This window comes from Saimiri boliviensis, chromosome 6 (assembly GCF_048565385.1).
Source record: "Saimiri boliviensis isolate mSaiBol1 chromosome 6, mSaiBol1.pri, whole genome shotgun sequence".
Taxonomy (NCBI): domain Eukaryota; kingdom Metazoa; phylum Chordata; class Mammalia; order Primates; family Cebidae; genus Saimiri; species Saimiri boliviensis.
This window is the reverse complement of record NC_133454.1, coordinates 45,959,774-45,978,457: the sequence shown is the minus strand read 5'-3', so window position 1 is coordinate 45,978,457 and position 18,684 is coordinate 45,959,774. Positions and strand designations below refer to the sequence as shown.

Here is an 18,684-nt window from a genome sequence, read left to right as displayed (position 1 = left end):
TTGCTTTGCTTTTACTATGTGTGTTTGTATCTACAACAATCTCATGTCTAGTTTTGCACACACATGAACTTTATAAAAATATTTTTTCTTTGTAATTCACAATGAAGTTCTCAAAACATAGTTTTACTATACACACACGCACATCCATTTTGATGAATGTAACTGGTTCATTTTCACTGCTGTATTTATTTTATAAGTATACTACAATTCATCAGTTCCCCTGATGGTGGACATTTGGATTGTTACCAGTATATATATATATATATATATATATATATATATATATATATATACATACAGAGAGAGAGAGAGAGAGAGAGAGAGACAGAATCTCGCTCTATCACTGAGGCTGGAGTGCAGTGGTACAATCTTGGCTCATTGCAACCTCCACCTCCTGGGTTCAAGCGATTCTCTTGCTGCAGCCTTCTGAGCAGCTGGGAGTACAGGCACCCACCACTACACCCGGCTAATTTTTTGTGTTTTTCGTAGAGACAGGGTTTCACCACGTTGGCCAGGCTGGTTTCAAAGCTCCTGACCTCAAGTAATCTGCCAGTCTCGGCCTCCCAAAGTGCTGGGATTACAGGTGTGAGCCACTGTAGCTGGCCATAGAATTGTTACCAGCATTAAAAAAAAAATCTGTAAACAATATAGCCACGGATAGTCTTGTCTTCTATTCGTGTTTTCTAGTGAATGAGCACAGCAGTATTTCTACAGCAGAGACCTAAGGAGGGGAGTGGTCTCTCATTATGGGATATGCACAGCTTCAACTTTGTTATGTAACCATCAATTGTTTCCCAAAGTAAGGCTATATCCACATCTTCACCCACACTTCGTATCACTAGACTTCAATTTTTGCCAATTCGATAGGTTTAAGATGATATTGTGCCTTTATTAATAATTTGCATTTCTTAATTACTAATATGGTTGGTAACTTTTCTTTTATTTGAGGACCTTTCATGTCTCTTCTTTGAAATGACTTTTTTAAATGCCTGTTTTCTCTTAGTTTATATTCATCCAGTTAATTCAGAGAATTTCCTTATGTTCTGGTTACTAATCTTTTGACATTTAAATGTTTTAGAGATATCTCTTTCCATCCATGGCTTGCCTTGTGTTTTTGCCTTTTTATTTATTTTTTTTTTGGGGAGGGGGGTAGGTGAATGTTTTACACTTTCTTGTAGCTTAATTTATAAATTACTCTCCCTATAATTTGTGGGGATTTTTTCCTGTGTATGTCTTAAGAAATTCTTGCCGGGTGCGGTGGCTCAAGCCTGTAATCCCAGCACTTTGGGAGGCCGAGGCGGGTGGATCACGAGTAGCTGGGATTACAGGCACGTGCCACCATGCCCAGCTATTTTTTTGTATTTTTAGTAGAGACGGGGTTTCACCATGTTGACCAGGATGGTCTCGGTCTCTCGACCTCGTGATCCACCCGCCTCGGCCTCCCAAAGTGCTGGGATTACAGGCTTGAGCCACCGCGCCCGGCCCCTGCATAAATTTTAAAGTGAGTTTAACCTGTATAGGAAAAAAATACTTTGGGGACTTTTGCTCGGAAATGTATTAACAGATTAATTTGGCAAGAAATTACAGCTGTACAGTATTAAGCATTCCTAATCATGAATATGCAATGTCTTTCCAACAAGTCTTCCTGGATGCCATTCAGTAAAGTTGTTTAAATTTTTGCATTAAAAGATGGTGTATTTATTTTGTTAGATTTATTATTAAGCATATTCTATTTTGCTGTTGTTTTCAGAGTTACATTTGAAAACTGTTTCTGGCTGGTGTAGAGAATGCAGCTGATTTATGTTTGCTGACCTTAAATTAAGAAACCTTGTTTAATTCTCACGGTTTTATTTGTTTGTTTGTTTTTGTTTTTGTTTTTTTTTTTGAGACAGAGTCTCGCTCTGTCACCAGGCACTGGGCTGGAGTGCAGTAGCGTGATCTCGGCTCACTGCAACCTCCGCCACCTGGGTTCAAGTAATTCTCCTGCCTCAGCCTCCAGAGTAGCTGAAACTACAGACGCCCACCACCATGCCCAGCTAATTTTTGTATTTTTAGTAGAGATGGGGTTTCACCATGTTGACCAGGATGATCTCGATCTCTTATCCTTGTGATCCACCCGCCTCGGCCTCCCAAAGTGCTGGGGTTACAGGCGTGAGCCACTGCGCCCGGTAATTCTCAGGGTTTTAAATAATTTGTGTAGTCTTTTGGGCTTTCTTTTTTTGTTGTTTGTTTGTTTGTTTGTTTGAGACGGAGTTTCGCTCTTGTTACCCAGGCTGGAGTGCAATGGCACGATCTTGGCTCACCACAACCTCTGCTTCCTGGGTTTAGGCAATTCTCCTGCCTCAGCCTCCTGAGTAGCTGGGATTACAGGCACACGCCAGCATGCCCAGCTAATTTTTGTATTTTTAGTAGAGACGGGGTTTCACCATGTTGACCAGGATGGTCTCGATCTCTTGATCCACCCGCCTCGGCCTCCCTAAGTGCTGGGATTACAGGCGTGAGCACCCGGCTGTCTTTTGGGCTTTCTACATAGACTTTCTTCATCTTTTGCAAATAATTATAGTTTTCTGTCTTCTCCATCCATAAAACTTTTATTCTGTTTCTTACTGAGTTGACTGGCTGCAACTTCCAGTGCAATGTGGAACATAAGTGGTATCTCATTTCTTTTTTTGTTTGAGATGGGGTCTCACTTTGTCAGTTAGGCTGGAGTGCAGTGGCACTGTCTCAGCTTACTGCACCCTCCGCCTTCCAGGCTCAGGTGATCCTCCTCCCTCAGCTTCCTCTGAATAGCTGGGACTACAGGCGCATGCCATCAGCTTGACTAATTGTTGGTACATGACTTTTATCAGATTAATGAAACTTCCTTTTACATACATATATGTATTTTTCTAAGAGTTTTTTCTTTTTAAATAAAAAGAGGGTTTAAAATTTATGTATTTATTTTTATATGGAGTGCTTCACGAATTTGCACATCATCCTTGCACAGGAGCCAGGCTGATCTTCTCTGTACCGTTCCAATTTTAGTATATGTACTGCTGAAGCGAGCGCGGGTTTTAAATGTATTAAGGGAATTTTTGAGTGTATTGAGGTAATCGTGTGTGTACTTTAATTTTTTAATTTTTGAAACTTTTGTGATGCTGCTAAAAATTTTATTTAAAAAATTTATTTTATTTTTAATTTTTGTGGGCACATAAGTGTATACATTTATGGGGGACATGAGATATTTTGATACAAGCATGCAATGTGTAATGATCGTATCATGGGAAATGGGGTATCCATTTTCTTAAGCTTTTCTTTTTCTTTGTGTAACAAATAATCTAATTATACTCTTTTAGTTATTTTTGAATGTACAATTAAACTATTGACTATAGTCACCTTGTTGTGCTATCAAATACTAGGTCTTATTCATTCTTTCTATTTTCTTTTTGCACCCATTAACCATCCTTACTTCCCAAGCCCATGCTTCCCCACTACCCTTCTTACCCTCTGGTAACCTTCTTTTACTCTCCATCTCCATGAATTTAATTATTTTGATTTTTAGATTCCACACATCAGCAAGAACATACAATGTTTGTCTTTCTGTGCATGGCTTATTTCACTTAACATTAGTGACCTCCAGTTCCATCCATGTTGTTGCAAATGACAGAATCTCATTATTTTTTATGGCTAAATAAGTACTGCATTGTGTATAAATATCACATTTTCTTTATCCATTCATCTGTTGATGGTCACTAAGTTTGCTTCCAAATCTTGGCTACTGTGAATAGTGTTGCCTGCTGTAAATAGTTAATATAGGAGTGTTGGCTACTGTGAATAGTTAATATGGGAGTGTTGGCTACTGTGAACAGTTAATATGGGAGTGTTGGCTACTGTGAATAGTTAATACGGGAGTGTTGGCTACTGTGAATAGTTAAGACGGGAGTGTTGGCTACTGTGAATAGTTAATGTGGGAGTGCAGGATCTCTTTAATAAACTGATTTTCTTTTTAGGGGGTATATATGCAGTAGTGGCACTGATGGATCATATCTTAGCTCCATTTTTAGTTTTTTGAGGAGATTCCAAACTATTCTTTATAGTGGTTATACTAATTTACAGTCCCAACCAACAGTTTACAAAGGTTCCCTTTCCTTCACATCCTCACCAGCGTTTGTTATTACCTGTCTCAATAGGATGAAAGCCATTTTAACTGGAGTGAGATGATTATCTCATTGCAGTTTTGGTTTGTATTTCTCTGATGCTCAGTGATGTTGAGCACCTTTTCATGTGTCTGTTGCCATTTGTATGTCTTTACTTTTTTATTTTTCTGAGACCAAGTCTCGCTCTGTCACGCAGGCTGGAGTGCAGTAGTGCAATCTCAGCTCACTGCCACCTCCACCTCCCAGGTTCAGGCAATTCTCCTGCCTCAGCCTCCTGAGTAGCTGGGATTATGGGTGCCCGACGCCACACATGGCTAATTTTTTTTATTTTTAACAGAGGTGGAGTTTCACCAAGTTGGTCAGGCTGGTCTCAAATTCCTGACCTCGTGATCCGCCTGCGTCAGCCTCCTAAAGTGCTGGGATTACAGGTGTGAGACACTGCGCTCCGCCTGTCTTTACTTTTTAAAAAATTGTTGGCTGAGTGCAACAGCTCATGCCTGTAGTCCCAGGAGGATTGCTTGAGCCCAGGAAATCAAATCCAGCCTGGGCAACACAGTGAGACTCCATCTCCATAAAAAGGAAGGAAGGAAGGAAAGAAGGGAGGGAGGATAGCTAGTGCAGTGAAGCACACCTGTAGTCCCAGCTTCTCAAGAGGCTAATGTGGGAAGATTGCTTGGGCCTGGGAGGTTGAGGCTTCAGTAAACCACGATCATGTCACCTCTCTCCAGTTGGGAGGACAGAGCATGACCCTGTCTCAGAAAAAAAAAAAAAAAAAAAAAAATTGTTAATATACTAAACTAGATTTTTTTTTTTTTTTTTGAGATGGAGTCTCGATCTGTCACCCAGGCTAGAGGATAACTGGCTTAATCTCGGCTCACTGCAGCCTCCTCCTCCAGAGTTCAAACGATTTCTGTCTCAGCTTCCAGAGTAGTCGGGACTACAGGTGCAGGCCACCATTCCTGAGTAATTTTTGTATTTTTAGTAGAGATGACGTTTCCCCATGTTGGCCAGGCTGGTTTTGAACTCCTGACCTCAGGTGACCCACCCAGACCTCAGCCTCTCAAAGTGATGGGATTACAGGTGTGAGCCATGGCCTGTACTAGATAGATTCTTTAAAATGTTAAACTAGGCCGGGTGCAGTGGCTCATGCCTGTAATCCCAGGACTTTGGGAGGACAAAGCGGGCAGATCATGTGAAGTCAGTAGTTCGAGACTAGCCTGGCCAACATGGGGAAACCCCATCTCTACTGAAAATACAAAATAAAAAAATTTTGCTGGGTGTGGTGGTGCGTGCCTGTAATCCCAGCTACCCGGGAGGCTGAGACTGGAGAATCGCTTCAATCTGGGAGGTGGAGGTTGCAGTGGGCCGAGATGGCGCCACTGCACTCCAGCCTGGGTGACAGAGTGAGACAACGTCTTTATTTTATTTATTTATTTATTTTGAGATAAGAGTCCTGCTCCGTTGCCAGGCACCAGGCTGGAGTGCAGTGGCGTGATCCCGGCTCACTACAACCTCTGCCTCCCGGGTTCAAGCAATTCTCCTGCCTCAGCCTCCTGAGTAGCTGAGACTACAGACGCCCACCACCATGCCCAGCTAATTTTTGTATTTTTAGTAGAGACGGGATTTCACCATGTTGGCCAGGATGGTCTCGATCTCTTGACCTCGTGATCCACCCACCTCGGCCTCCCAAAGTGCTGGGATTACAGGTGTGAGGCACTGCGCCCAGCGAGACAATGTCTTTAAAAAAAAGGTTCAACTAGGTTTATTTTCCTTGTTATACATTCTAAGCCATAATTAATATATATTATTGATATAACTTGATATATATTCTAACCCATGGCTTACCGCTTCACAAATCCGCCTCCTGTGTTGTGAATATCCAGCCATGTGATTTTTACGTATCTCCCCTCACTCCTTCAGTTGCGGCCTTCAACTAAAATAGTCATCTAATCTCATGTCGCCACCTGGTGGCAAAACTTGGAAATTTAGGACGTCTCTACCTTTCTTTCCTGTTAGGGAGACTCATACATGCAGTTTTCTCCTTCAGTTCTATTCTCGCTCTTGTGCCTCTCATCCATTAATTTTACTCCCCCATCCTCCTTTCTCATGCTCGCCTAAATTTTCTTATTATGTTCATGAAAATCATTCTCTTCCTTTCTTCTCTCTTTGCTCCTTTATGAGTCTAAATCTACCTCAACCACAGCGAGAATAGTACTACTAGTGACTGGGAAAACTACAGCTCTACATTTTGAAATGACATTTCCTACAATAAAGTGCCAGCTAGACTACCTTCAGAGTCCCTGAAAATACTTAAAATTCCCTTTAAAATTTCTTAAATTTCAAGTACTATCTAATTATTTCTGCCCAGGTTAACATCAAGCTCAAGTATTAAAGAAAAATTATAAAACTGTTAGTAAATGTCATTGTTTCTGTGTTCCTTTATTACAACCTTTGACAAATTTGGAGTCTCTACTGTATTTCACTGCAAAGACTCAGTTTTTCTTTTTTTCTTTTTTTTTTTTTTTTTGAGATGGAGTTTCGCTCTTGTTGCCCAGGCTGGAGTGCAATGGCGCGATCTCGGCTCACTGCAACCTCCGCCTCCTGGCCTCAGGCAATTCTCCTGCCTCAGCCTCCTGAGTAGCTGGGATTACAGGCGCGCCACCATGCCCAGCTAGTTTTTTTTTTTTTGTATTTTTAGTAGAGACGGGGTTTCACCATGTTGACCAGAATGCTCTCGATCTCTCGACCTCGTGATCCACCCGCCTCGGCCTCCCAAAGTGCTGGGATTACAGGCTTGAGCCACCGCGCCCGGCCCTCAGTTTTTCATTATAGGTTAAACTGCCTAGAAACAGAACCACCGTCCGTGACACAGTCTCCATGGAAAACAAACGGCCGCAGCTGCCCTTTTGGCACATAACCCATTCATAAGATGGAGACTTCGAGTAACTGCATTTGTAACTGTTTCACCCAAAAGGTTAAAAAATACTGTAGCCAGTATTCTCCCCAGTCAGGGAACTGACTCACAGCTAAACTTGGCCAGTTTAGCAGTTTCTTTGTTGAGTTAATTCTGACTTTGTTTTCGGTATTGCTAAGGGGTATTTTGGAGAATGGCAGGTGAGTCAGCTGAGGAAGACAGACCAGAGAAAGTGGGCCGAAATTGACCTCTTTAATTCCTGCAATGCCAACATATCTGCAGAGGAGGTAGTTTTCATGGTTGGTTTGTCTTAACCTAGCCAGTCTTTTTTTTTTTTTCGAGACAGAGTTGCCCAGCGACAGAGTCACTCTGTTGCCCAGGCTGGAGTACAGTGGCGTGGTCTTGGCTCACTGCAACCTCCATCTCCCGGGTTCAAGCAATTCTGCCTCAGCCTCCTGAGTAGCTGAGATTACAGGCATGCGCCACGATGCCCAGCTCATATTTGTATTTTTAGTAGAGACAGGGTTTCACCATGTTTGTCAGGCTGGTCTCGAACTCCTGACCTTGTGATCCGCCCACCTTGGCCTCCCAAAGTGCTGGGATTACACGCATGAGCCACTGTGCCCAGCCCCCTATCCAGTGTTTTAGTAGGTAGATACTGAGAATTTGCTTATTCAAAAACATAGCTACTGTAGATTTAAAGAGTAGGCACTAAAAAGTATTTTGGATCCATTAGTCTGGTTACTACCTAAAAGTAACTTAATGCCTAACTTAATCAGCAGATAATGTCAAATAAAATATGAAATCTGGTGGAACATATTACTTTGACATGAAGTTCTGATGTTTATAGCTTTAAGACAAGACCTATTATTCTAAATAAGAGATCTTATTACTGAAAGAAACTAGTTAGCTTGTGTAGAGTTGTTACACTATTAGAAGTCTAGCATCTATTTAAAAGGAAGATTTAAAGTTATTCTTATTTCCACATTCTAACAGTGGCGTTTCAAAGGTGGGCTGACAAAAAAAAGAAGTTAAAGATTAGGCAGGAGTTTGACAGTAACAGGCCCTACATAATCCAGGCTGACAAAGGCATTTCTGCTATAACAATGTGCTGAGCAAGCAGTCAGCCTGCCCATTCAGCTTCCTACTGTGTTCCTTTGCTAAATACTTTCTAACCTCTCAATGTCTCTTTTGAAAGGTGGGGACCCAAACTGTATGCATTGTTCCAGATGCGCTCTTGCCAAAGCAGCATAAAGCAAATGTAACTCTTAAGAAGAAGGCTCCCCGCCTCACTAGGTAAGTACAACCAGCAGCCATGACCAGGGCCAGCCCACTTGCCCACGAGACCTGCTGTGCCTTCCACTGCTGGGATGCTGGTGGTACCTGAATCTATTCATCCACAGGGCCTGTGAATTTCAAGTCAAAAGAACTGATCAAGAGCAGCCTCTATCTTTACAGCCTCTGATTCTATCCCCTTTGGGTTCTTTCTTAATAGTTTGCATCTCTTGGGCTCTTTGCCAAGCCAGAACATCATCTTCCAATTTAATAATTTTGAGGTCAGCTAGAGTTTATTACAGTGATGTTTTACCTGTAATCTTGGGGAGCTGATTGGACCTGCTACTTTACAGCATTCTCTTACCTTTAGAAAGAGCCCTCTTGAGCATTGAGAATGAAACTATTATAGTGCAAGTTCTCACATGACACATGTTCTGCTGGGAGGTTTGTTTCTTCTTTTAAATAAAACATATTCAGGCTTGGCATGGTTGCTTATGCCTATAATCCCAGCACTTTAAGAAGTGGAGGCAGGTGGATCACCTGAGGTCAGGAGTTTGAGACCAGACTGGCCAACATGGCGAAACTCCATCTCTACTAAAAGTACAAAAATAATTAGCCAGGTGTGGTGACGCATGCCTGTAGTCTCAACTACTTTGGAGGCTGAGGCAGGAGATTTGCTTGGTGGAGGTTACAGCGAGCCAAGACGGTGCCACAGCACTCCACCCTGGACGACAGAGAGACTGTCTCAAAAAAAAAAAAAAAAAAAAAAAAAGGCATATTCAGATTTGCTTAAAAATGAAGTTCCAAGGCTGGGCGCGGTAGCTCACGCCTGTGATCCCAGCACTTTGGGAGGCCAAGGCAGGTGGATCACGAGGTCAAGAGATTGAGACCATCCTGGCCAACATGGTGAAACCCCGTCTCTAAAAAAAAAAAAATAAGTAAATAAAAAATAAAGTTTCGTGCAAGCACATTGAGTACAACAGTGGTCCCCAACCTTTTTGGCACCAGGGACTGGTTTCATGGAAGACAGTTTTCCCACAATCTGGGAATGGGGTTGGGGAGTGGAGGGGATGGTTTTGGGGTGAAAGTGTTCCACCTTAAATCATCAGGCATCAGATTCTCGTAAGGAGTGTGCAACGTGCATAGTTCACAACAGGGTTTGCTCCTTTGAGAATCTAATGATGCTGCTGATCTGACATGAGGTAGAGCTCAGGCCATAATGCTGGCTCACGCTCACCTCCTGATGGGGCTCCTGGTTCCTAACCAGGCTACACCTGGTACTGGGCCTCGGCCCAGGGGTTGGGGATTCCTGGAGTGGAAGAATTAAAGAATTGGTTCATAAGCTAGGTTAATATAGTACTATGTACTGACCTCAGTTCGATAATATTTTAAAATCATTTTGCAATATGATTACCATGACAATAGGTTGTTTTTAAATTCTTCATTTTTTTGGGCAGAGACTATTTGACTCATCCCATTTCTGAATAAAACCACAATAATGTTGTTTATGTTGTAGATCTTGAATGGTTCATTGAATTCCCCCAACTTGCTGGTTAAATCTCCCCAAGTTCTCTAAACCTTCCTCTAGCTAAATGTGAATATATTTCAGATAATACTTAAAGATGTAGAACCAATGTTCTTTATAGAAATACTATGTTTTAGAATTATTTATGTGACAAAAAATGGTCATGTGTTCAGATAAGGTGGCGAATTTTTTAAAGTAATCTGCTTGTTTGGCTTTGAATTTTGGACTGCTCTGAAATGAGTTTAAAGTCAGTCATGCAAGATTCTCTCTGATATTTCATGACACTACCAAAACACTTTCTTTATGTCAAAGTCCACTTGAAATGCTACAACACATCCATCATTATTTGCTCTCACTCACTTTGGAAGGGGTCTAGCTGAGAATCCATAGACTCCAGCGAGTCTTATTTCTGATATTTGAACTAAAATCCTGGGTTAAAGCACTTTCTTAATGTGCCATAGATTGCCATAAACAATACTCTTCTTAGTGATTTATCTTTAGCCATTTCTTCCAGTGCAGGAATTCACTGATGTAACTCTTTCTGTTTTGTTGATTAGTAAAACTCCCCAAGATAAAATTTACCTAATCTTTTATAATTTTTCTTCCTTGATTTTCATCTGTTAATGTTCTTTTGAGAGCAAATCCTTTAAGTGAGTTTGACTCTGAGCTATTGTCGTCAGAAGTAGGAAAAGAAAGTTTCTGCATGACTCATCAGAAAAGTCAAGATGAAATGACAGAGAGAGATTTTGAATTATCTGTAGATGAATTTATGAAGGATCCGCGGAACTGGGGATTGCCACATCCTCCACCTTGAAATGTCACATAGTTGGCAGCCTTGGAAGACCTGCTGGGCCCCTCCATAGCTGATTATAAAGTCACTGAACAAATAAAAAGAACAGGGACTCTGAGTGATGTTCTGGTCCTTCCCACTGTCCCCAGCGCTTCTCCACAGCACTGTCATCCTGTGTGCCTCGTGACTAGGGGCCTGCAGGATTATGGTGGTAAGGAATTAAAGGGGACATCTAAAGACATGGGCAGGCCAGGAGTGATGGCTCATGCCTGTAATCCCAGCACTTTTGGAGGCCAGAGCAGGTGGGTTGCATAAGCTCAGCCTGGGCAACATGGCAAAACTTTAGCTCTACAAAAAATTACCTGGGCAGGGTGGTGCATCCTTGTGGTCCCAGCTACTTGGGAGGCTGAGGTGGGAGAATTGCTTAAGTCCAGGAGATCGAGGCTGTAATGAGCCAAGAGCCTACCCCTGCACTTGAGCCTAGGTGATAGAGCGAGACCCTGTCTCAAAAATAAAATAAAGCCATGAACAAGATAGAACTGACTGGGGTCTTCATGGACAGAACCCCTACAGCCTTGGGATCAGACTGTTCCCAAATGACTAATCAGCCTCAAAGGCTGGCACAGTCTGGTGTATTTAGACATGTGGGCATTTTGCTCTCAACCTGCAGAACTTGTCCTTTCTCTGAGGCTCTGGGCTGATTTTAGCTGAGGAGGTCAGACTAGATCCAATCTGCAGATCCTCACTCCTGGCTCCCTGAGGTGGGAAGTGGCCTGAGATGGGTCCGATGGAGCTGGTGTAAAACTTAATCCTTGGGCACACATGCCCCATGGCTGCTCAACGATTTTCCTTGGGATTCACGTCATGAAGGTGTATGTGGTTGTGACGTGAAAGAGAGTTTATGCCGTGATCTTATATCCACATCATAATTCTGGATCAGAACATTGCAAAATCTATATGTTAGACTCCTTTTCAGGCCGAAAGTAATTGTAGCCAGGCTGAGGTCAGAGTGCAGACTTCGTGGACGCACCTTTATTTTGGTGCAATCTGTTCATACTGCATTTCCTCAGCGGCATTCCATTCCCCTTCATCACTCACCCATCAGCTAACCATGACTAAATGTTAACTTACAAAATGTGCAAGGACTTTCAGGGTCATGCCTTTTTCAGCTGAATTTTGATAATATGAGTGTTTGAGTTTTCTTCTTTCTTGCCTGACTTTCCTATTCCCTTTCTGTGTCTTCATGCAGGCCCCTGGCTATTGACGTATGGCAAGCTTTAGGATAAGGACATACCTGGTGTTCTGAATGTGTGTATCCTCCAAAGTCTGCAATCTCAGCTCAAACTGGGTGGACCAGTATTCCCTCAACCAGGGCCCTGGCTGATGGTTCTTTCTTCATCTTGGTTTACTATTGGATTTCCCTTTCTTGCTGTTCTCTCTGTCTCCAAACCCCTCTCAATTGCCTTTCCTAAAGACAGACCTTAGCAAGATGGGCCAGGACTTGGGACCTCGCACGGCACCCTGCAGTCCCAAGCCAGCATCTACTACACCCCATCTTCAAGACTCTATCTCCCACAGAGATGCTGGTAGGCATCAGCTTCTGAGAACCCACTTTTTTCTGCATGACTAGCTTGTAAGGAGGAATCTATGGAGAGGATTTCCAAGAATTTCCCACTTTAAAAAAAAAAAATGTATGGCTTCAATCCAAGAGCAAAACTCAGTGGTGAACAGCTCCATTTCTGTGCACATGGTGGTGGAATCTGCAGAAATAGATGCAACATTTCTTTCCTGTCTGAGCTGTTTATATAATTGGACATAAATGTAGCAATAAATATATTCTAACGTCAGCCTGAGCCCTACTGCACACTTGATTCTGCGTCCTGCTGTAGGCGGTGACTATCGCTTGCCTGCCCCGTCTCAGGTTCTCCTCTTCTCTGATTTCACAGTTAATTTGGACCTGGCCAGTATTTGGAGAAAGAGGGTTGAGGAGAGTTTGGTGGCAGAGCTGGGACGTGAAGCAGCATTATTAATTCATACGCTGGCACTAGTTCTGGCACTTTGAGGTGTTTTGAATGTCCAAGGACTGAAGCTTAGAGGATTGGGTGACAGTTTGTGACATAAGTCAGCTGCCTTAACAGTCACTCTTACATCCTTTAAGTGCATGTTGTGCTGCAATTATTTGACAGGTACTTACTGGGCACAAAGGTACCCCTTAAAGATTTTCAGGAAAAAACCCATGACATGGGATATTAAGTCTAGTTATTTTAGAGACAACCTTCTCCCACAGGGGACACATAAACAAATAACCTTTTATTAGGCAGATACAATATTGTTTGTCTAATATCAGGGAATATTTATTCCCAAAGCAGTCTCTTGTAATTTATGTGAAATCTTTGGTTATCAGTCACTTTTATAACTTAAAAGATAAACACATAGTTGTGGTTTCTTATCAAATTATGGTTTCTCAGGCCTCTCCTTGATTATAAATGGGAGTTGGCATAAAATCATTCAGTCATAAGACCTGGGAATGCATTTGGCTGGGTATAGTGGCTCAGCACTTTGGGAGGCTGAGGTGGGTGGATTAGTTGAGGTCAGAAGTTCAAGACCAGCATGGCCAACATGGCAAAATCCTGTCTCTACTAAAAATACAAAAATTAGCTGGGTGTAGTGGTGGGTGGTTGTAATCCCAGCTATTCGGGAGGCTGAGGCAAGATAATCGCTTAAACCCAGGAGGCAGAGATTACAGTGAGCCAAGATTACACCACTGCACTCCAGCCTGTTGTAATATCCTATAGCAGGGGCAAACAGCACTTGAGAGTTTACTTTTTGTTTATTAAAAAATAGTCTGGGCCGGGCGCAGTGGCTCACACCTGTAATCCCAGCACTTTGAGGGGCCGAGGCAGGCGGATCACAAGGTCAGGAGATCAAGACCATCCTGGCCAAGATGGTGAAACCTCATCTCTAATAAAAAATAATAATAATAAAATATTATAGTCAGGAAGAGACTTGAGGAAATCATCTGTCGAGCTCTTTAAACATTGAACAAGCAACTCTGAACAATTGTGCCACACCTGTTCTTACTCTCACCTTTTAATAGATATGTCAGGGAACCTGAGGCCCCAGGTGAAAAGATAAAGAAGGCACAGTGGGGGCTGCTGCCTTCAACAGCTAATTCCTGTGCAATGCACTGGGCAAACCTTTTCTACACATGGCTTTTTCTAGCCAGTGCTGATGATATGAAGGGAAATTATTAGAAAATATGTGGGACAAGTTATCAATTGCTTCGGTTTATAGTGCAATAAGAGAGAATCCCAATAAAAAATAATGCTGTATAATCAAAAGTTTAGTTTATGAAGCGGTGAAGGACTGAGGGTTTTCAGCCTGTGGGTGTTAAAACCTGGGCACTTGCTACAGCTTTGCCACTAATTGGTAGTTGGAGCTTGGACAAGACACTCCAACCCTCAGGGCCTCCAATTCCTCAGCTGTGAAACGAGGTGTTTGGACTAAATGATTTCTAAGGTTCTTTTTGTTCTTAGAGTCTCTTCTTTGGAAAAGGGAAAGGAGTAGCATAATTTTCATGTTAAAGAGAAAGGTCATTAGATGGCAAAAATGTGCAGTTGAGAGGCAGAAGAGAGACTTTCAACAGTTTAAATTTAGGGTGTACACGTGTAGGTTTTTTATATTAGTTTATTGTATGACATTGAGGTTTGGGATATGAATGATCCTGTCACCCAGGTAGTAAGCATAGTGCCCAGTAGGTAGTTTTTAAGCCCCTGCCACCAACTCTCTCTTCCATCTCTAGTAGTTACCAGTGTTTTTTTCTATTGTTCCCATTTTAATGTCCATGTGTACTCACTGTTTAGCTACCACCTTTAAGTGAAAACATGTGGTATTTGGTTTTCTGTTCCTATGTTGACTCACTTAGGATAATGGCCTCCAGCTGCATTTGTGTTGCTGTAAAGGGCATGATCTCATTCTTTTTTATGGCTGCATAGTATTCCATGGTGTATATGTACCACATTTTCTTTATCTAGTCCACTGTTAATGGGCACCTAGGTTGATTCTATATCTTTGCTATTGTGAGCAGTGCTGTGATGAACATATGAATGCATGTGTCTTTTCGGTAGAATGATTTCTTTTCCTTTGACTATATACCCAGTGATGGGATCACTAGGTCAAATGGTAGTTGTTTTAAGTTCTTTGAGAAATCTCCAAACTGCTTTCCACAGTGGCTGAACTAATTTACATTCCTACCAACAGCCTATACGCGTTCCCTTTCTCCATACCTCACCAGCATCTGTTTTTTTTTTTTTTGCCCTTTCAATACCAACCACTTGGACTAGTGTGAGATGGTATCTCATTGTGGCTTTGATTTGCATCTCTCTGATGATTAGTGATGTGGAACATTTTTTTCATATGTTTGTTGCTGCTTGTATGTCTTCTTTTGAGAAGTGTCTGTTCATGTCCTCTGCCTACTTTTTAATGGAGTTGCTTTTTGCTTCTTGAATAATTTAAATTTTTTAGACTCTGGATATTAAACCTTTGTCAGATGCATAGTTTTGAGAATATTTTCTCCCATTCTGTAGGTTGTCTGTTTACTCTGCTGATAGTTTCTCTTGCTGTGCAGAAGCTCTTTAGGTAAATTGGGTCCCGCTTGTCAATTTTTGTTTTTGTTGCAGTTGCTTTTGAGGACTTAGCCATAAATTCTTTGCTAGGGCCAATGTTACAATTTCTTTTGAGGACTTAGGCATAAATTCTTTGCTAGGGCCAATGTTGCCATTTCTTTTGAGGACTTAGCCATAATCTTGCCAGGGCCAGGTTTTCTTCTAGAGTTTTTATAGTTTGAGGTCCTATATTTAAATCTTCCTTTTTTTTTTTTTTTTTTTTTTTTTTTTTGAGACAGAGTTTTGCTCTTGTTACCCAGGCTGGAGTGCAATGGCGCGATCTCGGCTCACCGCAACCTCCGCCTCCTGGGTTCAGGCAATTCTCCTGCCTCAGCCTCCTGAGTAGCTGGATTACAGGCACGCGCCGCCATGCCCAGCTAATTTTTTGTATTTTTAGTAGAGACGGGGTTTCACCATGTTGACCAGGATGGTCTCGATCTCTTGACCTCGTGATCCACCCGCCTCGGCCTTCCAAAGTGCTGGGATTACAGACGTGAGCCACCGTGCCCGGCATATATTTAAATCTTTAATCCAGCTTGAGTTACATTTGCATATGGTGAAAGGCAGTGGTCCAGTTTCATTCTTCTGCATATGGATAGCCAGTTATACTAACACCATTTATTAAATAAGGAGTTCTTTCTCCATTGCTTATTTTTGTCAGCTCTGTCAAAGATCAGATGGTTGTAGGTGTGTAGCTTTATTTCTGGGTTTGCTACTCTATTCCACTAATCTGTGTGTCTGTTTCTATACTAACATCATGCTGTTTTAGTTATGGCAGCCTTACAGTATAGTTTGAAGTTTGGTCATGTGATGCCTCTAGGTTTTTTTTTTTTTTTGCTTCAGATTGCTTTGGCTATTTGGGCTCTTTCTTGGTTCAGTATGAATTTTATAATAGATTTTTCTAATTATGTGAAAAAATTACCTTGGTAGTTTGACAGGGATAGTGTTGAGTCTGTAAATGGCTATGGGCATAATGGCCATTTTAAGGATATTGATTCTTTCTATCCATGGGCATGGAATGTTTTTCCATTTGTTTGGATCATCTATGATTTCTTTCAAAAAAAAATTTTTTTTTCTGAGACACAGTGTCTGTCACCAAAGCTAGAGTGCAGTGGCACAATCTAGGCTCACTGCAACCTCCACCTCCTAGGTTTGAGCGATTCTCCTGCCTTAGCCTCCTGAGTAGCTGGAACTATAGGCACACTCCACCAAGCCCGTCTACTTTTTGTAATTTTAATAGAGATGGGGTTTTGCCATGTTGGCCAGGATGTTCTTGAACTCATGACCTCAGGTGATCCACCTGCCTTAGCCTCCCAAAGTGCTGAGATTATAGGCATGAGCCACCACACCTTGCACCTGATGGCTCTTGCTAAGACTTCCAGTATTATGTTGAATAAACATGGTAAAAGTGGGTATCCTTGTCTTGTTCCTGTTCTTAAGGGGAATCCTTCCAGCTTTTGTCTGTTCAGTATGATGTTGTCTGTGGGTTTGTTATAGATGGCTCTTATTATTTTGAGATATGTTCTCTCAGTGCCTAATTTGTTGAAGATTTCTATCATGAAAGGATATTGGATTTTATCAAAGGCTTTTTCTGCATCTATTGAGATAATCATATGGTTTTTGTTTTTAATTCTGTTCATCTGATGAATCACATTTATTGATTTGGGTATGTTAAGCTAGCCTTGCATCCCAGAAATAAAGCCAGCTTGACCATGGTAAATTAACTGCGTTTGATTTGCTGGTATTTTGTTATGGGTTTTTGTGTCTGTGTTCATCAGAGATATTGGCTTGTAGTTTTCTTTTGTTTGTTTGTTTGCTTCTTTTTTTTTCTTTCTTTTTTTTTTTTTTTTTTTTTTTTTTTTGAGATGGAGTTTTGCTCTTTTTGGCCAGTCTGGAGTGCAGTGGCACCATCTTGGCTCACTACAACATCCGCCTCCCAGGTTCAAGTGATTCTCCTGCCTCAGCCTCACGAGTAGCTGGGATTACAGGCATACACCACCACATCTGGCTAATTTTGTACTTTTTTAGTAGAGATGGGTTTTCGCCATGTTGGCCAGGCTGGTTTTGAACTCCTGACCTCAGGTGATCCATCCGCCTTGGCCTCCCAAAGTGCTGGGATTACAGGCTTGAGCCACCGTGCCCGGCCTGTAGTTTCTTTTTTGTTGTGTCTTTGCCAGGTGTTATTATCAGGGTTATGCTGGCATCATAGAATGAGTTAGGGGGGATTCCCTCTTCCTCAATTTTTTGGAATAGTTTCAGTAGAATTGGTACTAACTTTTCTTTGTACATCTGGTAGAATTCAGCTGTGGATCCATCTGGTCCAGAGCTTTTCTTGGATGCTGGGTTTTTTAAAATTACTAATTCAATTTTGGGACTTGGTATTGCTCTATTCAGAGTTTCGATTTCTTCCTGATTCAATCTTGGGAGGCTATATGTGTCCAAGAATTTATCTATTTCCTTTTGATTTTCTAGTTTTTGATCACTGCTCTCAGAAGTGTAAATAGTCTCTGAAGATCTTTTGTATTTCCATGGGATCAGTTGTAATGTCACCTTTCTCATTTCTGATCATGCTTGTTTGGATCATCTCTCTTTTTTTCTGTTATTTCAGGTAGTGGTCTATTGATCGTTTTAATTTTTTCAAATAGCCAATTTTGGGTTTTATTAATCCTTTGTATAGACTTTTAGGTCTCAATGTCAGTTCTGCTCTGATTTTAGTTATTTATTTTCTCCTGCTAGTTTGGGGTTAGTTTGTTCTTGTTTTTCTAGTTCTTTTAGGTGTGATATTAGGTTGCTAATTTGAGAGATTATCGATCTTCATGATGTAAGCATTTATATTTATTTATTTATTATTTATCTATTTTTGAGGTGGAGTCTTGCTCTCCATCACCTGGGCTAGAATACAGTGGTGCAGTCTCAGCTCACTGTAGCCTCTGCCTCCCGACTTCAAGCAATTCTCCTGCCTCAGCCTCCTGAGTAGCTAGGACTACAGGCATGTACCATCATGACTGTCTAATTTTTATATTTTTAGTAGAGACAGGGTTTCACAATGTTAGTCAGGCTGGTCTCAAACTTCTGACCTCAAATGATTCGCCCATCTTGGCCTCCCAAAGATGTAGACATTTAGTCCTGAAAACTTTCCTCAGAACACTGCTTTTGCTGCATCCCAGAAATTTTGTTATGTGTGTCTCTGTTTTCATATATTCCAAAGAATATTTTGATTTTTTGAGACGGAGTTTCGCTCTTGTTGCTTAGGCTGGAGTGCAATGGTGCAATTTCGGCTCACCGCAACCTCTGTTTCCGGGTTCAGGTGATTCTCCTGCCTCAGCCTCATAAGTTGCTGGGATTAAGGCCTGAGCCACCGCGCACAGATGAAAGAATTG

General features: G+C 41.7%; 1 protein-coding gene and 1 non-coding gene across 2 annotated transcripts in view; one reads left to right on the top strand and one right to left on the bottom strand.

Moving 5' to 3' along the window:
* The window catches only part of RDX (radixin), a 106,085-nt gene extending 93,593 nt beyond the window's left edge, over positions 1-12,492 (top strand). The window contains exons 15-16 of the mRNA XM_039470946.2: positions 8,249-8,346; positions 11,890-12,492. Of these exons, the coding sequence (XP_039326880.1) occupies positions 8,249-8,315 (67 nt within the window). The 3' untranslated portion in view covers positions 8,316-8,346; positions 11,890-12,492. The remainder of the gene's footprint in view (positions 1-8,248; positions 8,347-11,889) is intronic.
* LOC120364769 (U6 spliceosomal RNA) lies at positions 2,942-3,048 on the bottom strand. The gene has a single exon (XR_005579916.1). It is a non-coding gene; the product is annotated as a U6 spliceosomal RNA (small nuclear RNA).
* Positions 12,493-18,684: the final 6,192 nt, after the last annotated feature.